Source organism: Aquarana catesbeiana, linkage group LG12 (assembly GCF_042186555.1).
Source record: "Aquarana catesbeiana isolate 2022-GZ linkage group LG12, ASM4218655v1, whole genome shotgun sequence".
In the NCBI taxonomy this organism is placed as follows: Eukaryota; Metazoa; Chordata; class Amphibia; order Anura; family Ranidae; genus Aquarana; species Aquarana catesbeiana.
Window position 1 is genome coordinate 241,744,804 of NC_133335.1, and position 18,923 is coordinate 241,763,726.

The 18,923-nt window shown below is 45.1% G+C and overlaps 1 protein-coding gene across 3 annotated transcripts in view; it reads left to right on the forward strand.

The window, feature by feature from the left end:
- OGFOD3 (2-oxoglutarate and iron dependent oxygenase domain containing 3) overlaps window positions 1–18,923 on the forward strand; it is a 162,977-nt gene that overhangs the window by 29,428 nt on the left and 114,626 nt on the right. For all 3 annotated transcript variants that reach the window (XM_073607013.1, XM_073607011.1, XM_073607012.1), the window contains exons 3-4: window positions 11,191–11,266; window positions 16,061–16,103. In XM_073607013.1, the coding sequence (XP_073463114.1) occupies window positions 11,191–11,266; window positions 16,061–16,103 (119 nt within the window). The remainder of the gene's footprint in view (window positions 1–11,190; window positions 11,267–16,060; window positions 16,104–18,923) is intronic.

The window sequence follows — 18,923 nt, forward strand, 5'->3', positions numbered from 1 at the left end:
ACTTTGACCCAGTGGACACACACACCTCCTCGCATTTATCTCACCGCTGATGTCTGGACACCTACTAGGACCTACTATGTCCCACGCTGCCATCTTTGGTATTGACATCATCGGGTGCAGGGTGCCTCTTTTTGGTGGGGTGAAATGTGGGATGGAAAGCGTTTACAACCGTATCTCATGCACTCACTGACAGTGCTATGTCAAGGGGAAGGAGGATAGGCAGCAACATGTTTCTAGGGCACTGCCCTCTTTCTCAAGCCTCTTGAGAAAGAGGTCAGTGCCCTGGAAACACATTGCCGCTTATCCTCCTTCCCTTTTGGTGTAGCACAGTCAGTGAGTGCTGAAGATGCGGCCGTAGACGGTGCCGGCTTTCAATCCCACTAGCGCCGTAGAACCAGGGCTTAGTGTGGACCTACTTTGGAGTGTTCTGGAGTGCCCGTGGCCGAAATGTGTTAGCTATGCAGATCTTTTCTATCGTTTTTGTATTTGGACTCTCACTTTGGGTTTGGGACCCCAGTCTTTGTCTCTACAGTTCCAAATTGAAACGTTCTGTCTTCAGATATACTTTGACCCAGTGGACACACACATCCCTCCTCGCATTTATCTCACCGCTGATGTCTGGACACCTACTAGGACCTACTATGTCCCATGCTGCCATCTTTGGTATTGACATCATCGGGTGCAGGGTGCTTCTTTTTGGTGGGGTGAAATGTGGGATGGAAAGCGTTTACAACCGTATCTCGTGCACTCACTGACAGTGCTATGTCAAGGGGAAGGAGGATAGGCAGCAACGTGTTTCTAGGGCACTGCCCTCTTTGTCAAGCCTCTTGAGAAAGGGGTCATGCACTGAAAACATGTTGCTGCCTATCCTCCTTCCCCTTGATGTAGTGCTGTCAGTGAGTGCACGAGATACAGCAATAGACAATGAGACAATGCCTGCTTTCCATCCCACTGGCGCCATGAAACCAGAGCTTACCGAGGACCTACTGTTGAGTTCTGCATACACAAGGCCCCTGGTTGTTATTTGATCTGCTCTCAGCATGACAAGCTAGATACAGGTGACCAATATTCTGTCTATAAATGGTTTTCATTGGATACTGATCCCACAGTCTTGTGGTTTCTGTCCATTCTGTCTATCGGGTTGAGGTCAGGACTCATATTGAGTTGGCCCCGCCCTTTGCAGCTATAACAGCTTCAACTCTTCTGGGAAGGCCGTCCACAAGGTTTAGAAGTGTTTCTATGGGAATGTTTGACCGTTCTTCCAGAAGAGCATTTGTGAGGTCGTGCACTGATGCTGGACGAGAAGGCCTGGCTCAGTTTCTGCTCTAATTCATCCCAAAAGTGTTCTATGGGGTTGAGGTCAGGACTCTGTGCAGGCCAGTCAAGTTCCTCCACCCCAAACTCGCTCATCCATGTCTTTATGGACCTTGCTTTTACAATCACAAGAAGTGATTTGTTACACTTGCCATAGGAGACAGCGCTCCTACACATGCAGATGTGGTGTCTTGCTGGATGCCTTTCCCTGCATGGCTGTCTACCTGTAGAAGTCTCGGAGTCTGCTTATTGACATTGCAACTTCCTAAGGGTGTCCTGGCCCTAACCCTCTCTCCCACAATTCTGTTCAAGAGAAACTACATCTCTTTGCATTCAAGAAGTGTCTGGCACCCACGAATTTACCTTGCACTATACCCACCATGCCTAGCAACCCACTCTATACAGAAGGACGTCAGCTGTCCCTGGCTCTGGAGGTTCTCATTAGGAGGCCCGGGACCTCGCTACATTTTGTTTCCAGACGCTTTTTGTTTTTATACACTTCCTTATTGTCCTAAAAATAAGCCGCTTCAGAAATATCCGATTTTTTATTTCTGCGTGCCAGATGGCAGTCATCGAAGCCGAATGTTATTGAGTGGGCGCGCCAACCGCGCAGAAACATTTCTCATTACTCCTCGCCGAGCCTCTGACAGATTCGCTTTTTTCATGCGAAGGAAAAAGAAGAAGAAAAGAAATCAGTTTTTCTGTTTATTGCTGTGTGTGTTTTTCTGTGCCGCGTTTATTGGGACTGAAGCGCCGGGCTGCAAATTATTATTGGTTTAGATCCACGAAGATTAATGAGCGCACCTGACAGGCTGTAAAGAAAACAGTGTTTAATAAAACGATCGGTCAGACGGTTTTGTCTGTGTTGCCGCGTCCATAAAATAATAATATGGTTTGGCGCCTTCGCTGGCGTTTTTAACCCCTTCTTTGGGGATTAAAATCGCTCCGCTACCGCCCTGCACAGTGCCGGTGAAGCACCGCTAAAACGAGCGCCGCTCTAGCGCTAGCGTGGGGTGGTGTTCAGTGTGGAAGTGGCCTTAATGCTGGAGCGAGTAGTACCCGTGTTTAGGGTCCCATGAGTTCAGGGACGAATGCACCGGACGAGGAAGAACTGGGTTTTTGGCGTTTGTCCCGAAACAAACAGGGTCCTAAAAGTGGGCATTCAGCTCTGCTCGTCTGCCCCCCCTTTATGCCTCCCAGGGCGGGGACAAGGGGTGGGCAGGAGGGGGCGTTTGCCCTGGGCACTGTGGTATTATGTGAGGTGGAGGACGCTACAAGGAGATGGGTGGGGGGGGGGGATTTGTGTTGGAAAGGGGGAATTAGGGAGGCAGAAGAGGGTAAGAATTGTGCTAGGAGGGGATATTTGATAGGGGGTGCTTTTGGGGGAAGAGGATTTGTGCTAGGTCCAGGGGATTTGGGCTAGAAGAGGAGATATGGTGGAGGGGATTTGTGTTAGGAGGGGAATTTTTTTGGGGGGGAGGGTGATTTGTGTTAGTAGGGATGTTTGAGGGGGGGTGGGGGGAGAATGTGTATTAGGAGGGGATTTGTGCCAGGAGAGGTGATTTTTTTTTTTTTGGGGTGGGTTTGTGCTGTGGGGATTCGAGGAGATGGAGGATTTGAGCTGGGATGGGGGGCAAAGATTTGTGCTGGGAGGGGTAATTTAGCAGGGGGCGGATTTGTCCTGGTAGGAAGGGGAATTTATGCATGGAGTAAGTATGTATTTGTGCTTAATTTTTTTTTTGGGGGGGGGGGGGGTTTGCTGACACATAATGCTCATACATCTTGGGGGGGCAGTTTGGTATGTTCGCCCTGAGCTCTGGATGACCTTGTCCCGGGATTGATGTCTCCTCCGCCACTCATAAAACTTATATTACTACCCCACAATGATGCATTGAGTTCTGTGAATGGAGGAGGAGTTGAATGACAGCATCTCCTCCATTCACAGAACATGATGTATCATGATGAGAGTGTAGTAAAATAGATTCTATGAGTGGCGAAGAAGGCAGGAGGGGGCGGTAATCTGAAGGGGTCCTTCCGCTTGAAGTGCTGTTGCTACCAAAAGGAGCTGCCCACATCCTGCAGGCAGTGACAGGGACACCCAAGAAGGAACGCTGCCAGAGAAGAGGTGAAGATTCGGGAACCAAACGCCACGTGAGCGCTGCTTCAAGTAATGGCGATCAGTCAAGGGGGTAAGGGAGGGGGGTTCTTTTTTTTGCCCGGAGTTGGGCTTTAGAACAAATATAACAGATGTACAGAAAATTCAAAGAAAAATCTATCTAAAAATCTGAATTGATGGATGTGGGGCAGCTTTAAGGCCTGCGCTGATGGTCTTTGAGCTGATGGTACCAGTTTGAGGTGCTTCGGAGAGCCTTCAGAATTCATTGACAGGTGCTTTTGACCTGCAGTTGACCTCCTTATGACCTGCACTTGACCTTACGACTTGTATTTTACCTTCTTATGACCAGCATTTGACCTTATGACTTGCAGTTGACTTCTTGTAACTTGCATTTGAACCTATGATTTGCATTTGAACCTATGACTTGTATTTGACCTTCTTATGACCCGCATTTGACCTTATGACTTGCAGTTGACTCCTTGTAACTTGCATTTGAACCTATGACCTGCATTTGACCTTATGACTTGCAGTTGACACCTTGTAACTTGCATTTGAACCTATGACTTGCATTTGAACCTATGACTTGTATTTGATCTTATGACTTGCAGATGATTCCTTGTAACTTGCATTTGAACCTATGACTTGTATTTGACCTTATGACTTGCAGTTGACTCCTTGTAACTTGTATTTGAACCTATGACTTGTATTTGACCTAATGACTTGCAGTTGACTCCGTTATGACTTGTATTTGACCTTATTATGAACTGCATTTGACCTTATGACTTGCAGTTGACTCCTTGTAACTTGCATTTGAACCTATGACTTGTATTTGACCTGCATTTGACCTTTTGACTTGCAGTTGACTCCTTGTAACTTGCATTTGAACCTATGACTTGTATTTGACCTTATGACTTGCAGTTGTCTCTTATATGACTTGTATTTGACCTTATGACTTGCAGTTGTCTCTTATATGACTTGTATTTGACCTTATGACTTGTATTGGACCTGCTTGAAGTGGGTTTAGCACTCCCATAGACTTGCATAGCAATGCATAACCTGCTTGAAGCAGACAAAAGCTCCCGGAAGAATCCCTGGCCCATACTGACAGCTCTTGTGGAAGGTCGTTGCCACCATCCTCTAAACCTCTGTCAGTTTCGCTGAGCCTGCAGTGGAAAAAGGACAAGCAGCCGCCCGCCCTCGTGTTCCAGATCCTGCTTGGGGAAGCCCTGTCCTCTCGCTGGGTTAATTATAATGGCTTCATGGGGGGCCGGGGGGGGAGGTGGACCTGACACAGCGGTAAGTGAGAAAGATTTTGTGCTTTATCTGCTGCTGCTGCTGCCCGCGGGGACCTCTCCTCTGTCGGAATATTCTTGGCAGGAGCACAAAAGCTCTCACGTTGGCTGGAAATTAATTACAGCTGTTTTGATTTAATGGGAATTTGCAGTTTCTAGGTGGCTGTTAACCCCTCGCCTTCCGCAGCTTTGCAGGGATTGGCGCCAATGCTGGCAGATTCTTCACAGAGGCACCGCCAGTGCAGGGAACCAAACCCTGACTTGCTATTATGATGTTTGAATCCAAAGATTTGATCTCCAATCTTCACAAGTTCCATGTTGGTCAGACCACGTTACCTTTCTTCAGTCAGAGATTGACCGGCAGACGTGCGCTGAGAAGGGTGGGGCAGGAAGGCACAACCATTGTGTCGCACTATAATGTGCAGATATAGAGGGGTAGGTGGCACCGCTAAAAAACTCAAATGTGTGGTGACCAAAGTCGGTCAGTGCAAAACCCTCATAAATGCACATGAGCCTTCATATAAATGCAACAAAGGTGCTGATCAAAGAAGTGGAAAGCGCTTGTGTATTCCAGAAAATTAATTATAATCAATGAATAATTCATAGAAAAATACATATATAAAGGTGCTGATGCAAAAATTATAATAATCCACATAGCGGCAGCAAAAAATCTACAAATGTCCTTATAAGTGACTTTCCAAAGTGACTTATGCAGATTTTCCAAGGTGACTTTATGCAGAAAACGAATCGCAGCTTCTGTGCAGAGAAGTAAATGACACTCGTGCTCCCCTCTCAGGTCCAAACTCACCAGATAGCAGCACACCTGGTGAGGTAAATCACATGTAGACAGATCTACCTTTGGTCTTCGTGTCCAGGAAGAGCCTCCTCCAAAAGCATTAAATCACAGTATGTCCACATGTGAATGGATCGGAAAGATTGACACTCATAGTGAAAATCCGGTTAAAAAAAAAAAAAAAAGGTTTATTGTCAATCACAAGTTTAAAATTGTCACTCAGCTGGTGCCAGGGACAATTACAATGAAAATCGGTAGGTCTGGGACAGCGTGCGTTCCAAAAAACCGAGTATGCTAAAACCGGAAATTACGTGAATGCGTTCCAATCTCCGCCTTACGCGTTTCATCTTCAGAAGCAGTGCCGTCTTGGTACACTTCACGTCTTTTATATAATATGCGCCGTGACCGCCATCTAATTATCCATTGCAATCAAAGAAGAAACAGATTGGGGCCATAGCTAATCGTTATAGGTGCAAGCTAACACCAAAGAGCATCCCTATTTCTAATGGCTAATAAATTCTGTCTAAATTGGCCCCTAGTATATGAATATGAGTTGAGGACCTTAGATTGTAAGCTCCTTGAGGGACTGATGTGAATGTACAATGTATATGTAAAGCGCTGTGTAAATTGACGGCGCAATATAAGTACCTTAAATAATAATTAGCAAGGGTATTATAATTTATGCATGGAGGAGTAAAGGATTGCATAGGTATCTGTGCCCCCCCCCCCAGTGGTCAAATAAAGAAATGACAGGCATATCCGCAAATTACTGGTATAGAACAATCCAGATATTATCTTGCAAAACGTATAAACTTTAAAAACATTCAATTAAATTTGTAAATGTAGGGAAATTGATTAAATATCATGAGTGGCGATTCCATGTGCATACAATAAAAAGGTGTATATATATATATATATATATATATATATAAGAAAATATTTATAATGTACATATATAAAAATATACAAAATTGTTATTATTTTATAAAACTCCATATGCATAGTAAGGTGTATTGAATGAAATGCATATATGGTGTTATGGGCCTAACTGGTATATCCTATCAAAAAACTTTATCAGAAGAGCTTTATGAGAAAACCTGTAGAATTGGGCAGTCGTGGGGTGTATATTGTCAGGGATCAAAGTTCCTAAAAGTCGTCATATCACGGGATTTAGAAGTTTGATATGAAACAGTCAATATCAATATTGAGGCCTCTAAGATATAAAGACCCCAACCTATAAATCCACCTAGTCTCCTTTTGTGACACTTTTATCCTTGTCACCTCTCTGGTGGTCTTTAATCTCATCTATCCCATAGAATAGAAGTCTTGTGGGTGAGATTATGTTTAGGGAAACCTTTCCTTATATTATTTATGTGTTCCCTAATTTTCACACATAAAGGCCTGGAGGTTCTGCCTACATACTGTGAACGGCACGGACATTCAATGACGCGGGTGACGTGACGTGCTTTTACAGGCTAATTGATTCTCTTATTTGCTATTCTTTATTTGTTACTCCAGACCTAAAAGATTCGTTTTTTTTTTTTTTCCTCAGTTGTTTCTTGCTTATGCTACATGGTATACATTTCTGTAAAACCCTTTCATGTCTGAAAGCAATTTGACGTTTTTTTTTTTGGGGGGGGGGGGTCTATGATATTATGAACTAGATGGTTCCTAAGAGTGGGGGCTCTTTTGTACACACATCTGGGGGTTTCTTTGGGAGAATCTTGGATAAGACCCTATCTGTAGGCCTGTACTTCCTCACAATATGCTCCACGATTGGTACTGTTTATTAAACCCAGAGATAAAAACCACGTCACTATACGGTTCTACATTCTTATCTTTCTTCACCGAGAGTGTATTCCTGCTCAGATTTATTACTTCATTTTTCAATTTCACGAAGTTCATCTTCTGGTATCTCTTTTCCTGAAATCTCTTTATCATGATATCAGCTTGTATTTCAGAATCTTCTTCTAAGGTACAGCAGATTCTTGACAACCTCATTAGTTGGCATTTGGAATGTTCCCTTTCCATTCTGGATGATGGCAGCCCGAGGTTGGTATGTAATGTATCCATTGGGATCTGTTGGTTTGAAGAAAGTTCCAGAACGTAATCCATCCTCTCTTTTCAATATTTGCAGATGGTACATCTGGAACTTTCTTCAAACCAACGGATCATAATGGATACATTATATACCAACCTCAGGCTGCCATCATCCAGAATGGAAAGGGAACATATTATTAGGGTTACAGGGAGGGTTAGTGTTAGGATTACATGGTTGAGGTTACAGGGAGGGTTAGTGTTAGGATTACATGGTTGAGGTTACAGGGAGGGTTAGTGTTAGGATTACATGGTTGAGGTTACAGGGAAGGTTAGTGTTAGGATTACAGGGAGGGTTAGTCTTAAGATTACATTATTAGGGTTACAAGGAGGGTTAGTGTTAGGATTACATTATTAGGGTTACATGGAGGGTTAGTGTTAGGATTACATTATTAGGGTTACAGGGAGGGTTAGTGTTAGGATTACATGGTTGAGGATACGGGGAGGGTTAGTGTTAGGATTACAGGGAGGGTTTGAGTTAGGATTACACGGTTGAGGTTACAGGGAAGGTTAGTGTTAGGATTACATGGTTGAGGTTCCGGGGAGGGTTAGTGTTAGGATTACATGGTTGAGGTTCCGGGGAGGGTTAGTGTTAGGATTACAGGGAGGGTTAGTGTTAGGATTACAGGGAGGGTTAGTGTTAGGATTACATTATTAGGGTTACAGGGAGGGTTAGTGTTAGGATTACATTATTAGGGTTACAGGGAGGGTTAGTGTTAGGATTACAGGGAGGGTTAGTGTTAGGATTACATTATTAAGGTTACAGGGAAGGTTAGTGTTAGGATTACCGGGAGGGTTAGTGTTAGGATTACATTATTAGGATTACAGGGAGGGTTAGTGTTAGGATTACAGGGAGGGTTAGTGTTAGGATTACAAGGAAGGTTAGTGTTAGGATTACATTATTAGGGTTACAGGGAGGGTTAGTGTTAGGATTACATTATTAGGGTTACAGGGAGGGTTAGTGTTAGGATTACAGGGAGGGTTAGTGTTAGGATTACATTATTAAGGTTACAGGGAAGGTTAGTGTTAGGATTACCGGGAGGGTTAGTGTTAGGATTACATTATTAGGATTACAGGGAGGGTTAGTGTTAGGATTACAGGGAGGGTTAGTGTTAGGATTACATGGTTGAGGTTACAGGGAAGGTTAGTGTTAGGATTACATGGTTGAGGTTACGGGGAGGGTTAGTGTTAGGATTACAGGGAGGGTTAGTGTTAGGATTACAGGGAGGGTTTGTGTTAGGATTACATGGTTGAGGTTACAGGGAAGGTTAGTGTTAGGATTACATGGTTGAGGTTACGGGGAGGGTTAGTGTTAGGATTACAGGGAAGGTTAGTGTTAGGATTACAGGGAGGGTTAGTGTTAGGATTACATTATTAGGGTTACAGGGAGTGTTATTGTTAGGATTACAGGGAGGGTTAGTGTTAGGATTACATTATTAAGGTTACAGGGAAGGTTAGTGTTAGGATTACAGGGAGGGTTAATTTTAGGATTACATTATTAGGGTTACAGGGAGGGTTAGTGTTAGGATTACATTATTAGGGTTACAGGGAGGGTTAGTGTTAGGATTACAGGGAGGGTTAGTGTTAGGATTACAGGGAAGGTTAGTGTTAGGATTACACGGTTGAGGTTACAGGGCGGGTTAGTGTTAGGATTACATTATTAGGGTTACAGGGAGGGTTAGTGTTAGGATTACATTATTAGGGTTATAAGGGGGTTAATGTTAGGATTACAGGGAGGGTTAGTGTTAGGATTACAGGGAGGGTTAGTGTTAGGATTACACGGTTGAGGTTACAGGGAGGGTTAGTGTTAGGATTACATTATTAGGGTTACAGGGAGGGTTAGTGTTAGGATTACATTATTAGGGTTATAAGGGGGTTAGTGTTAGGATTACAAGGGGGTTAGTGTTAGGATTACAGGGAGGGTTTGTGTTAGGATTACAGGGAGGGTTAGTGTTAGGATTACATTATTAGGGTTACAAGGGGGTTAGTGTTAGGATTACATTATTAGGGTTACAAGGGGGTTAGTGTTAGGATTACATTATTAGGGTTACAAGGGGGTTAGTGTTAGGATTACAGGGAGGGTTTGTGTTAGGATTACAGGGAGGGTTAGTGTTAGGATTACATTATTAGGGTTACAAGGGGGTTAGTGTTAGGATTACATTATTAGGGTTACAAGGGGGTTAGTGTTAGGATTACATGAAAACACTACATGTAAACATCCCTTGTAATAGAAAAAAAGCATGACAGGACCTCTTAAATGTGAGATCTGGAGGGGGTCAAAAAGACCTCACATCTCATATTTACACTAAAATGCAATAAAAATAAATAAATAAATAAATTTTGTAATTAAAAAAAAAAAAAGGCCCTTTTAGAGCTGTGGGCGGAGGTGAAGTTTTGACGTCGCTTCCGCCCTGCAATGTTATGGAGATGGGTGGGGGGGGGTCATCTTCCACCTCATTGGTCTCCATACCCGGTAAGGGAAAAAATCCAATTGCCTCCACCACTGCCGACGGCTCCGGTAAGTGGTGGAGGGCACCGGAGCGCGGCGGGAAGGGGGTTGGGGCCCTCTCCCGCCGCCACTAAAAGTGATCTTGTGGCGAATCCCCCGCAGAGACCATTATTATCGGAAAGCGGACCTCCGGCTGAAGAAGAGGATACCGGTGTTATGGCATGCTAGCTGCTGCAATTACAACGATACCCCTCTTCAAAGTTAGGACGTATATCGGCGTGCGGCGTGCCCGTAAATGGTTAACGATCAGATTATCGTACGATCGCATCGAAATCGGTATTTTTTGTCCGATTTTCGGATCGTGTGTAAGGGCCATAATGTGTTCCCTAGGGAGGTGTTTCTAACTGTGGGGGGGGGGGAGTAACACGGAGTAGAGAGAGAGATCGCTATTCCTGATCATTGTAAGCACCCCTGTCAGTGGTAAATGGTTTGTCTCATCTCTCTAACTGCTACATCTGCAGCTTGTTCTGTTTTTTTTTTTAAAAAAACAACAGACTTACGGGCCGGATAATCAGGTATAAATTAAAGAAAGAAAGCCTAAAAAACAAAAGGAATGCAGCCGTCACATCTAAGAATTGGTGAGCTGCAAAAATTTTTTTTTTACTTTTATGCAAACTATTCCATGAATGTTGGTTAGTGGCCCTTTAATTCCAAGTTTTATTCTTTTCGTAGTTTAACACGATTCAGATTTGGACCCCCCCCGAAAATGATTATTTCAGCTCCTTGTTTTCCCACCACGCACGCGCGGTCTAAATATGTATTCTTTGATTGTCTGCCAGGAAAGTAAAAGTGGAAGTACAGAGAGAGATTTGAGTACTACAGAGATAAGTGGGGGGGGGTCCTCTGTGCCCCCCCCCCCCCCCCCCGTGGGCTCTGTAATTATCGATAAAGTGGGTTCCGCCATCACCAGGTTTATTTCATGGAATGAAAGGTTATTCTTAAATCATCCAGGAGGTCAAGGAGAGTTGGAGCTCTCGCGCTGCGGGTTCCGCTGTACTTGATTAAATAATTGCTTATCTGAAAGGCTTTGAAATGGAATTCGTTTTTTTTTTTTCTCTTGGTTTTGCAGGGTGCACCCCTCTGAAGTGCGGCCGAGCCGTGACAGACGCCGTGATATCTCCGCAGGAAGCCAAGAGATTGCTGAGGTAACATTTCCTTGTAAAGTGATTAAATGTCTCTTGTCACAAGTCAGAGTGATGAGTCCTGAGAGAGAGAGAGAGAGAGAGAGAGAGAGAGAAGGAGAGAGAGAGAGAGAGAAGGAGAGAGAGAGAGAGAAGGAGAGAGAGAGAGAATGAGAGAGAGAGAGAGAGGGGAGAGAGAGAGAGAGAGAGAAGGAGAGAGAGAGAGAGAAGGAGAGAGAGAGAGAGAAGGAGAGAGAGAGAGAGAGAAGGAGAGAGAGAGAGAGAAGGAGAGAGAGAGAGAGAAGGAGAGAGAGAGAGAAGGAGAGAGAGAGAACGAGAGAGAAGGAGAGAGAGAGAGAGAAGGAGAGAGAGAGAGAATGAGAGAGAGAGAGAGAGAGAGAAGGAGAGAGAGAGAGAGAGAGAGAGAAGGAGAGAGAGAGAGAGAGAAGGAGAGAGAGAGAAGGAGAGAGAAGGAGAGAGAGAGAGAATGAGAGAGAGAGAGAGAGAGAGAAGGACAAATTCATACAAATAAGAGGCTCGTCCTTCCTATAGACAAATCCAAGACCCGGGGACCGCATGTGGCCCTTTGCTTTTATCCAGCCCTGGGGCAGTTTTTACCCCCATTATCAGCAAAAATGGGACACTATTCCTCCCACTGATACCAATGATGGGACACTATTCCTCCCACTGACACCAATGATGGGGCACTATTCCTCCCACTGACACCAATGATGGGGCACTATTCCTCCCACTGATACCAATGATGGGGCACTATTCCTCCCACTGATACCAATGATGGGGCACTATTCCTCCCACTGATACCAATGATGGGACACTATTCCTCCCACTGATACCAATGATGGGGCACTATTCCTCCCACTGATACCAATGATGGGGCACTATTCCTCCCACTGATACCAATGATGGGGCACTATTCCTCCCACTGACACCAATGATGGGGCACTATTCCTCCCACTGATACCAATGATGGGGCACTATTCCTCCCACTGATACCAATGATGGGGCACTATTCCTCCCACTGATACCAATGATGGGACACTATTCCTCCCACTGACACCAATGATGGGACACTATTCCTCCCACTGACACCAATGATGGGGCACTATTCCTCCCACTGATACCAATGATGGGGCACTATTCCTCCCACTGATACCAATGATGGGGCACTATTCCTCCCACTGATACCAATGATGGGGCACTATTCCTCCCACTGACACCAATGATGGGGCACTATTCCTCCCACTGACACCAATGATGGGACACTATTCCTCCCACTGATACCAATGATGGGACACTATTCCTCCCACTGACACCAATGATGGGGCACTATTCCTCCCACTGATACCAATGATGGGACACTATTCCTCCCACTGATACCAATGATGGGACACTATTCCTCCCACTGATACCAATGATGGGGCACTATTCCTCCCACTGATACCAATGATGGGGTACTATTCCTCCCACTGATACCAATGATGGGACACTATTCCTCCCACTGACACCAATGATGGGGCACTATTCCTCCCACTTACACCAATGATGGGACACTATTCCTCCCACTGACACCAATGATGGGACACTATTCCTCCCACTGATACCAATGATGGGACACTATTCCTCCCACTGATACCAATGATGGGACACTATTCCTCCCACTGATACCAATGATGGGGCACTATTCCTCCCACTGATACCAATGATGGGACACTATTCCTCCCACTGATACCAATGATGGGACACTATTCCTCCCACTGATACCAATGATGGGACACTATTCCTCCCACTGACACCAATGATGGGACACTATTCCTCCCACTGATACCAATGATGGGACACTATTCCTCCCACTGATACCAATGATGGGACACTATTCCTCCCACTGACACTAATGATGGGACACTATTCCTCCCACTGATACCAATGATGGGGCACTATTCCTCCCACTGACACCAATGATGGGACACTATTCCTCCCACTGACACCAACAATGGGACACTATTCCTCCCACTGATACCAATGATGGGACACTATTCCTCCCACTGACACCAATGATGGGACACTATTCCTCCCACTGATACCAATGATGGGACACTATTCCTCCCACTGACACCAATGATGGGACACTATTCCTCCCACTGACACCAATGATGCAGCAAATTGGATGGTGCTTTATTGGTTGTTTTTTTTGCCTTCCTCTGGATCATCTGTGTCTATAGGATTATATATATATATATATATGGAGGTTTTCTATTTATGTGGTTTTTTTCCTCTGTTGGTTGAACTGGGTGGACTTGTGTCTTTTCTTCAACCAGACTAACTATGTAACTAAGGGGGGGGGTTGACTTTTCCCGTAATCCTTTCTTGTTGGACACATGGAGCAATTGAGACACACTATGGAGCCAATCATTTTGCTGGGTGGGTCGGATGACGTCATCCCGCACCCAGGAGGACAGCTTGTCAAATAAAGAGCAATTCAAATCAAATGGAGTTGAAGGATTGTTCCGGCAGGCAGGTCTTGTCATCTATGACCAATTCTTTCTGGTTAATCCGCTCTGAATGCTCAACACGTCAGGCCAGGCCGCTCTTCTAAACGCCGAGACACCTAAACTAACATGATTTGTATTAAGATCGGGGGAGGGGGGGCAATCTTGTGCTGGGATTAATCCTCACAAAGGTAATAGCTGAACATTCTCAGACGCAGCAAAGGGGGTTTCCCTAAAGAGCTGAATTCCTGACCGATATAAAAGACGCTAAATAACATCGCCCTTTATTCGTTCTGCGAGCAAGCAGGATTTTTATTGCAAAGGAGATGGCGATATCTCTTCTGCCATAATGTATACCTACCTGCCTTATCACAGTATCCCCTGACTATAAGCTAAGCTGTGCATGCGCAGCTCAGCTTACGTCTGGCTCGATCCTGTGTGCCGGGATGACTGGCCCCTGTGCATGCGCAGCTCAGCTTACAACGTCTGGCCCGATCCTGTGTGGGATGACTGGCCCCTGTGCATATCGGAAAAAATGGCCTGGTCATGAAGGGGGGTAAATCTTCTGGAGCTGAAGTGGTTAAAGAAGAATTCCAGGTTTGGTATATTGCTAAATAGTTGCAATTGTTTAGCTTGGGCTGATGTAACTTTGTATGATCAATACCCGGCTGATGCTCCTGGAAGCTGTAAATTACTGAAGTAGGGGCACCGCTACTACACCGCTACTACACAGCTACTACACAGCTACTACACCGCTACTACATAGCTACTACATAGCTACTACACCGCTACTACAGTGATCTCACCTAGCTTCTGGGTCTGTGCTGGGTGGCCAGCCTGATGCATTGTGAATACAGGAAGTCTACTGCTTGGCACCGGCACCATTTAGAAGAATACTTGGCATTTCTGAATGAATGCAACGCCTTCGCTGATTGGATGAGGCTGGGTGGTGACGTCACGCTCTCCCACTGCAGAGAACACTTTGCATTCATTTAGAAAATGCAAAGTATTAATTTGTACCCAGGCTGAATGGCCGTCCTCCTGTATTCATAATGCAACAAGGGACCTGGAACCAAGTGGAAATCACAGTAGTAGCTGTGTAGTAGAGTGTCGTAGCGGTGTAGTAGCTGTGTTGTAGCGGTGTAGTAGCTGTATAGTAGCTGTATAGTAGCAGTGTAGTAGCTGTGTTGTAGCGGTGTAGTAGCTGTGTTGTAGCGGTGTAGTAGCTGTGTTGTAGCGGTGTAGTAGCTGTGTTGTAGCTGTGTTGTAGCTGTGTAGTAGCGGTGTAGTAGCGGTGTAGTAGCTGTGTTGTAGCGGTGTAGTAGCTGTGTAGTAGCTGTGTTGTAGCGGTGTAGTAGCTGTGTAGTAGCTGTGTTGTAGTGGTGTAGTAGGTGTGTTGTAGCGGTGTAGTAGCTGTGTTGTAGCGGGGTAGTAGCAGTGTAGTAGCTGTGTTGTAGCGGTGTAGTAGTGGTGTAGTAGGTGTGTTGTAGCGGTGTAGTAGTGGTGTAGTAGGTGTGTTGTAGCGGTGTAGTAGCTGTGTTGTAGCGGGGTAGTAGCAGTGTAGTAGCTGTGTTGTAGTGGTGTAGTAGCTGTGTTGTAGAGGTGTAGTAGCTGTGTAGTATCGGTGTAGTAGCTGTGTAGTAGCTGTGTAGTAGCGGTGTAGTAGCTGTGTTGTAGAGGTATAGTAGCTGTGTTGTAGAGGTGTAGTAGCTGTGTTGTAGCGGGGTAGTAGCGGTGTAGTAGCGGTGTAGTAGCGATGTAGTAGTGGTGTAGTAGCGGTGTAGTAGCTGTGTTGTAGCGGGGTAGTAGCGGTGTAGTAGCAGTGTCTAATACAGGCCAGCTTCCAAGGGCATTGGCCAGGTACGGCTCATACAGTACATAGTTATTGGTCTAAGCTGGACTCGTGTAAACATTTCTATGCCTGGAATTCTTCTTTAATGGTCCTCCAAGATATTTTTTGTAATTGAGAACTTTTAGCGTTTTTAATATAAAAGATTCTTCTAGCGGGTTCTTTCACCACTTTTGATTTGTCTACATTTTAGAAAGTTGTGAGAGCTGCAGGAGCCCAGCCAGTCCCATCCGCCCCAAAATCCCCCCAACCCAAACAAAACCCCCCCTGACACTTCTGCTCTCCGCAGACATCTTCCACCCCGCTGGGTGTCTTGTAGCTTCAGAGCTTGTTTGATCCTCCAGCCCTTCTATACATAAACCCGCCTGGCACGTTGGCTGCTGAATCCCACCTCTGTCCAGCCGCTGTCTGCTTCCCATTCCTCCCTCTGAGATCTGATTACTGTCTCTGTTATTCCTGCAGGGTGGCTGAAGCCGGCTTCTCTCTCGGAGGTTCTGACGGAGGGGTGAGTGTTGAGTATCAGAAGAATCAGATGATTATTTGGCGTTTTCCTTGAGCCCCTCTAATCGGGAAAGACGTTAATCTCTCCTTTTTGCTTTTTATCCTTTTTAGATGTGAAATATGTGAGCGGGACGGATTGGTCCCAGAAGTTTATTTTTCCTAATCCGGTTCTCTGCCTCTAGTTGGAGGGGTTACAGATTGATAGCGCGTTCTAATCAATGCCTCGGGGGGTCTCCTCACCGCGCTCAATAAGGAAGCCTGGCTGTGACTTAAAAGTTTAAAAGAGTCTGGGGAAAACTCTAACCTACCTTGTAGGGAAGCCAAGACAATACAGTGGGGGGAGAATAATGATCGTCTCCCCCGCAGATTGTGTAGGTTTTGCCCACTTACAAAGAAATGAAGGGTCTATCATTTTTATCATAGGTGTATTTTATATGATAGAGACAAAATATCAACCAAAAATCCAGAAAACACACAATACAAATGTTATAAATGGAGTAAAATAAGTATTTGCCCCCCCACCAACCAACAATAATTCTGCCCCCCACAGACTGGCTACAGTAGGTGCTCATGTGGTATATATATGGAGTATATAGAGAGTGTATATAGTATATGTGGAGTATACACAGACACTACAGTAGGTGCTCATGTGGTATATATATATATATATGGAGTATATAGAGAGTGTATATAGTATATATGGAGTATATATAGAGTGTGTATAGTGAATATGGGGGTATATATGGAGTATATAGAGAGTGAATATAGTATATATATGGAGTATACACAGACACTACAGGAGGTGCTCATGTGGTACACAGATTAGTCCTGTCAATGTAAGAAGGTTCTCCTAACGACAACTCGTTATGTGTATAGAAGACACCTGTCCACAGAATCTCTTTCTTCCATCCAATCCTCACCATCATGGGGAAGACCAAAGAGCTGTCAGAGGACATCAGGGAGAAGATTGTAGACCTGCACAAGGCTGGAATGGGCTACAAGACCATCAGCAAGAAGCTTGGTGAGAAGGAGACAACTGCTGAAACGATTATTTGCAGATGGAAGAAATACAAAATAACCATCAATCATCCTCGGTCTGGAGCTCCATGGAAGGTTTCTCCTCATGGGGTGAGGATGGTCATGAGAAAAGTGAGGGGTCAGCCCAGAACTACACGGGAGGAGCTTGTGAATGATCTCAAGGCAGTTGGGACCACAATCACCAAACAAACCATTGGTGACACAATACACCGCCATGGATTGAAATCCTGCAGAGCCCATAAATTCCCTCCCCGCAAGAAGACACATGTACAGGAACGTCTGAAGTCTGCCAGTGGACATCTAAATGATTCAGAGAAGGAGTAGGAGAAAGTTCTGTGGTCAGATGAGACCAAAATTCAGCTCTTTGTCATTAACTCGACCTGCGTTTGAAAAGGAAAAAATAGTGACTATGACCCCAAGAACACCATTCCTACAGTCACAGATCATCCCTACAGTCACACACGGAGGTGGAAACATGATGATTTGGGGCTGTTTCTCTGCTAAAGGTCCAGGCCAACTTTGCCACATTGAAGGACCAATGGACGGGACCATGTATTGTAAAATCTTGGATGAGAACCTTCTTCCCTGAAGATGGGTCATGGATGGGTCTTCATCATGACAATGACTCAAAACATACTGCCAAGGCAACAAAGGAGTGGCTCAAGAAGAAGCATATTAAGGTCATGAAGTGCCCTAGCCAGTCTCCAGATCTTAATCCTATAGAAAATTTATGGAGGGAGATGAAACTTCGAGTTGCCAAGAGACAGCCAAGAAACCTTAAGGGTTTAGAGAAGATCTGTAAAGAAGAGTGGACCAAAATCCCTCCTGAGATGTGTGCAAACCTGGTCACCAACCACAAGAAACGTCTGACCTCTGTGATCGCCAACAAGGGTTTCTCCACCAACTACTAAGTCATGTTTTGCTTGGGGATCAAATACTTATTCTACTCACTGAACTGCAACTCCATTTATAACATTTGTATTGTGTGATTTTTCTGGATTTTTGGTTGATATTCTGTCTCTATCATATAAAATACACCTATGATAAAAATGATAGACCCTTCATTTCTTTGTAAGTGGGCAAAACTTACATAATCTGCAGGGGAGACGATCATTATCCCCCCACTGTATACCAACACACAGGGCTGAAGAGTGAGAGGGTGCTGTAGTGACCACCTGCTGGAGACTGGAAGATCTTCGAGGAACTCCATAAAAAGGTCCAGCGCTTTATTGATTGAACACATCACAGCAGAAGATAGAGATGTTTCTGAGCCATGCGGGACCCCTTCATCAGGGATGTCACCATCACTAGTCACCATCACTAGTCACCATCACCAGTCACCATCACCAGTCACCATCACTAGTCACCATCACTAGTCACCATCTCTAGTCACCATCTCTAGTCACCATCACCAGTCACCATCACCAGTCACCATCACCAGTCACCATCACTAGTCACCATCACCAGTCACCATCACTAGTCACCATCACTAGTCACCATCTCTAGTCACCATCACCAGTCACCATCACTAGTCACCATCACCAGTCACCATCACTAGTCACCATCACTAGTCACCATCTCTAGTCACCATCACCAGTCACCATCACTAGTCACCATCACTAGTCACCATCTCTAGTCACCATCACCAGTCACCATCACCAGTCACCATCACTAGTCACCATCACCAGTCACCATCACCAGTCACCATCACTAGTCACCATCACTAGTCACCATCTCTAGTCACCATCACCAGTCACCATCACTAGTCACCATCACTAGTCACCAT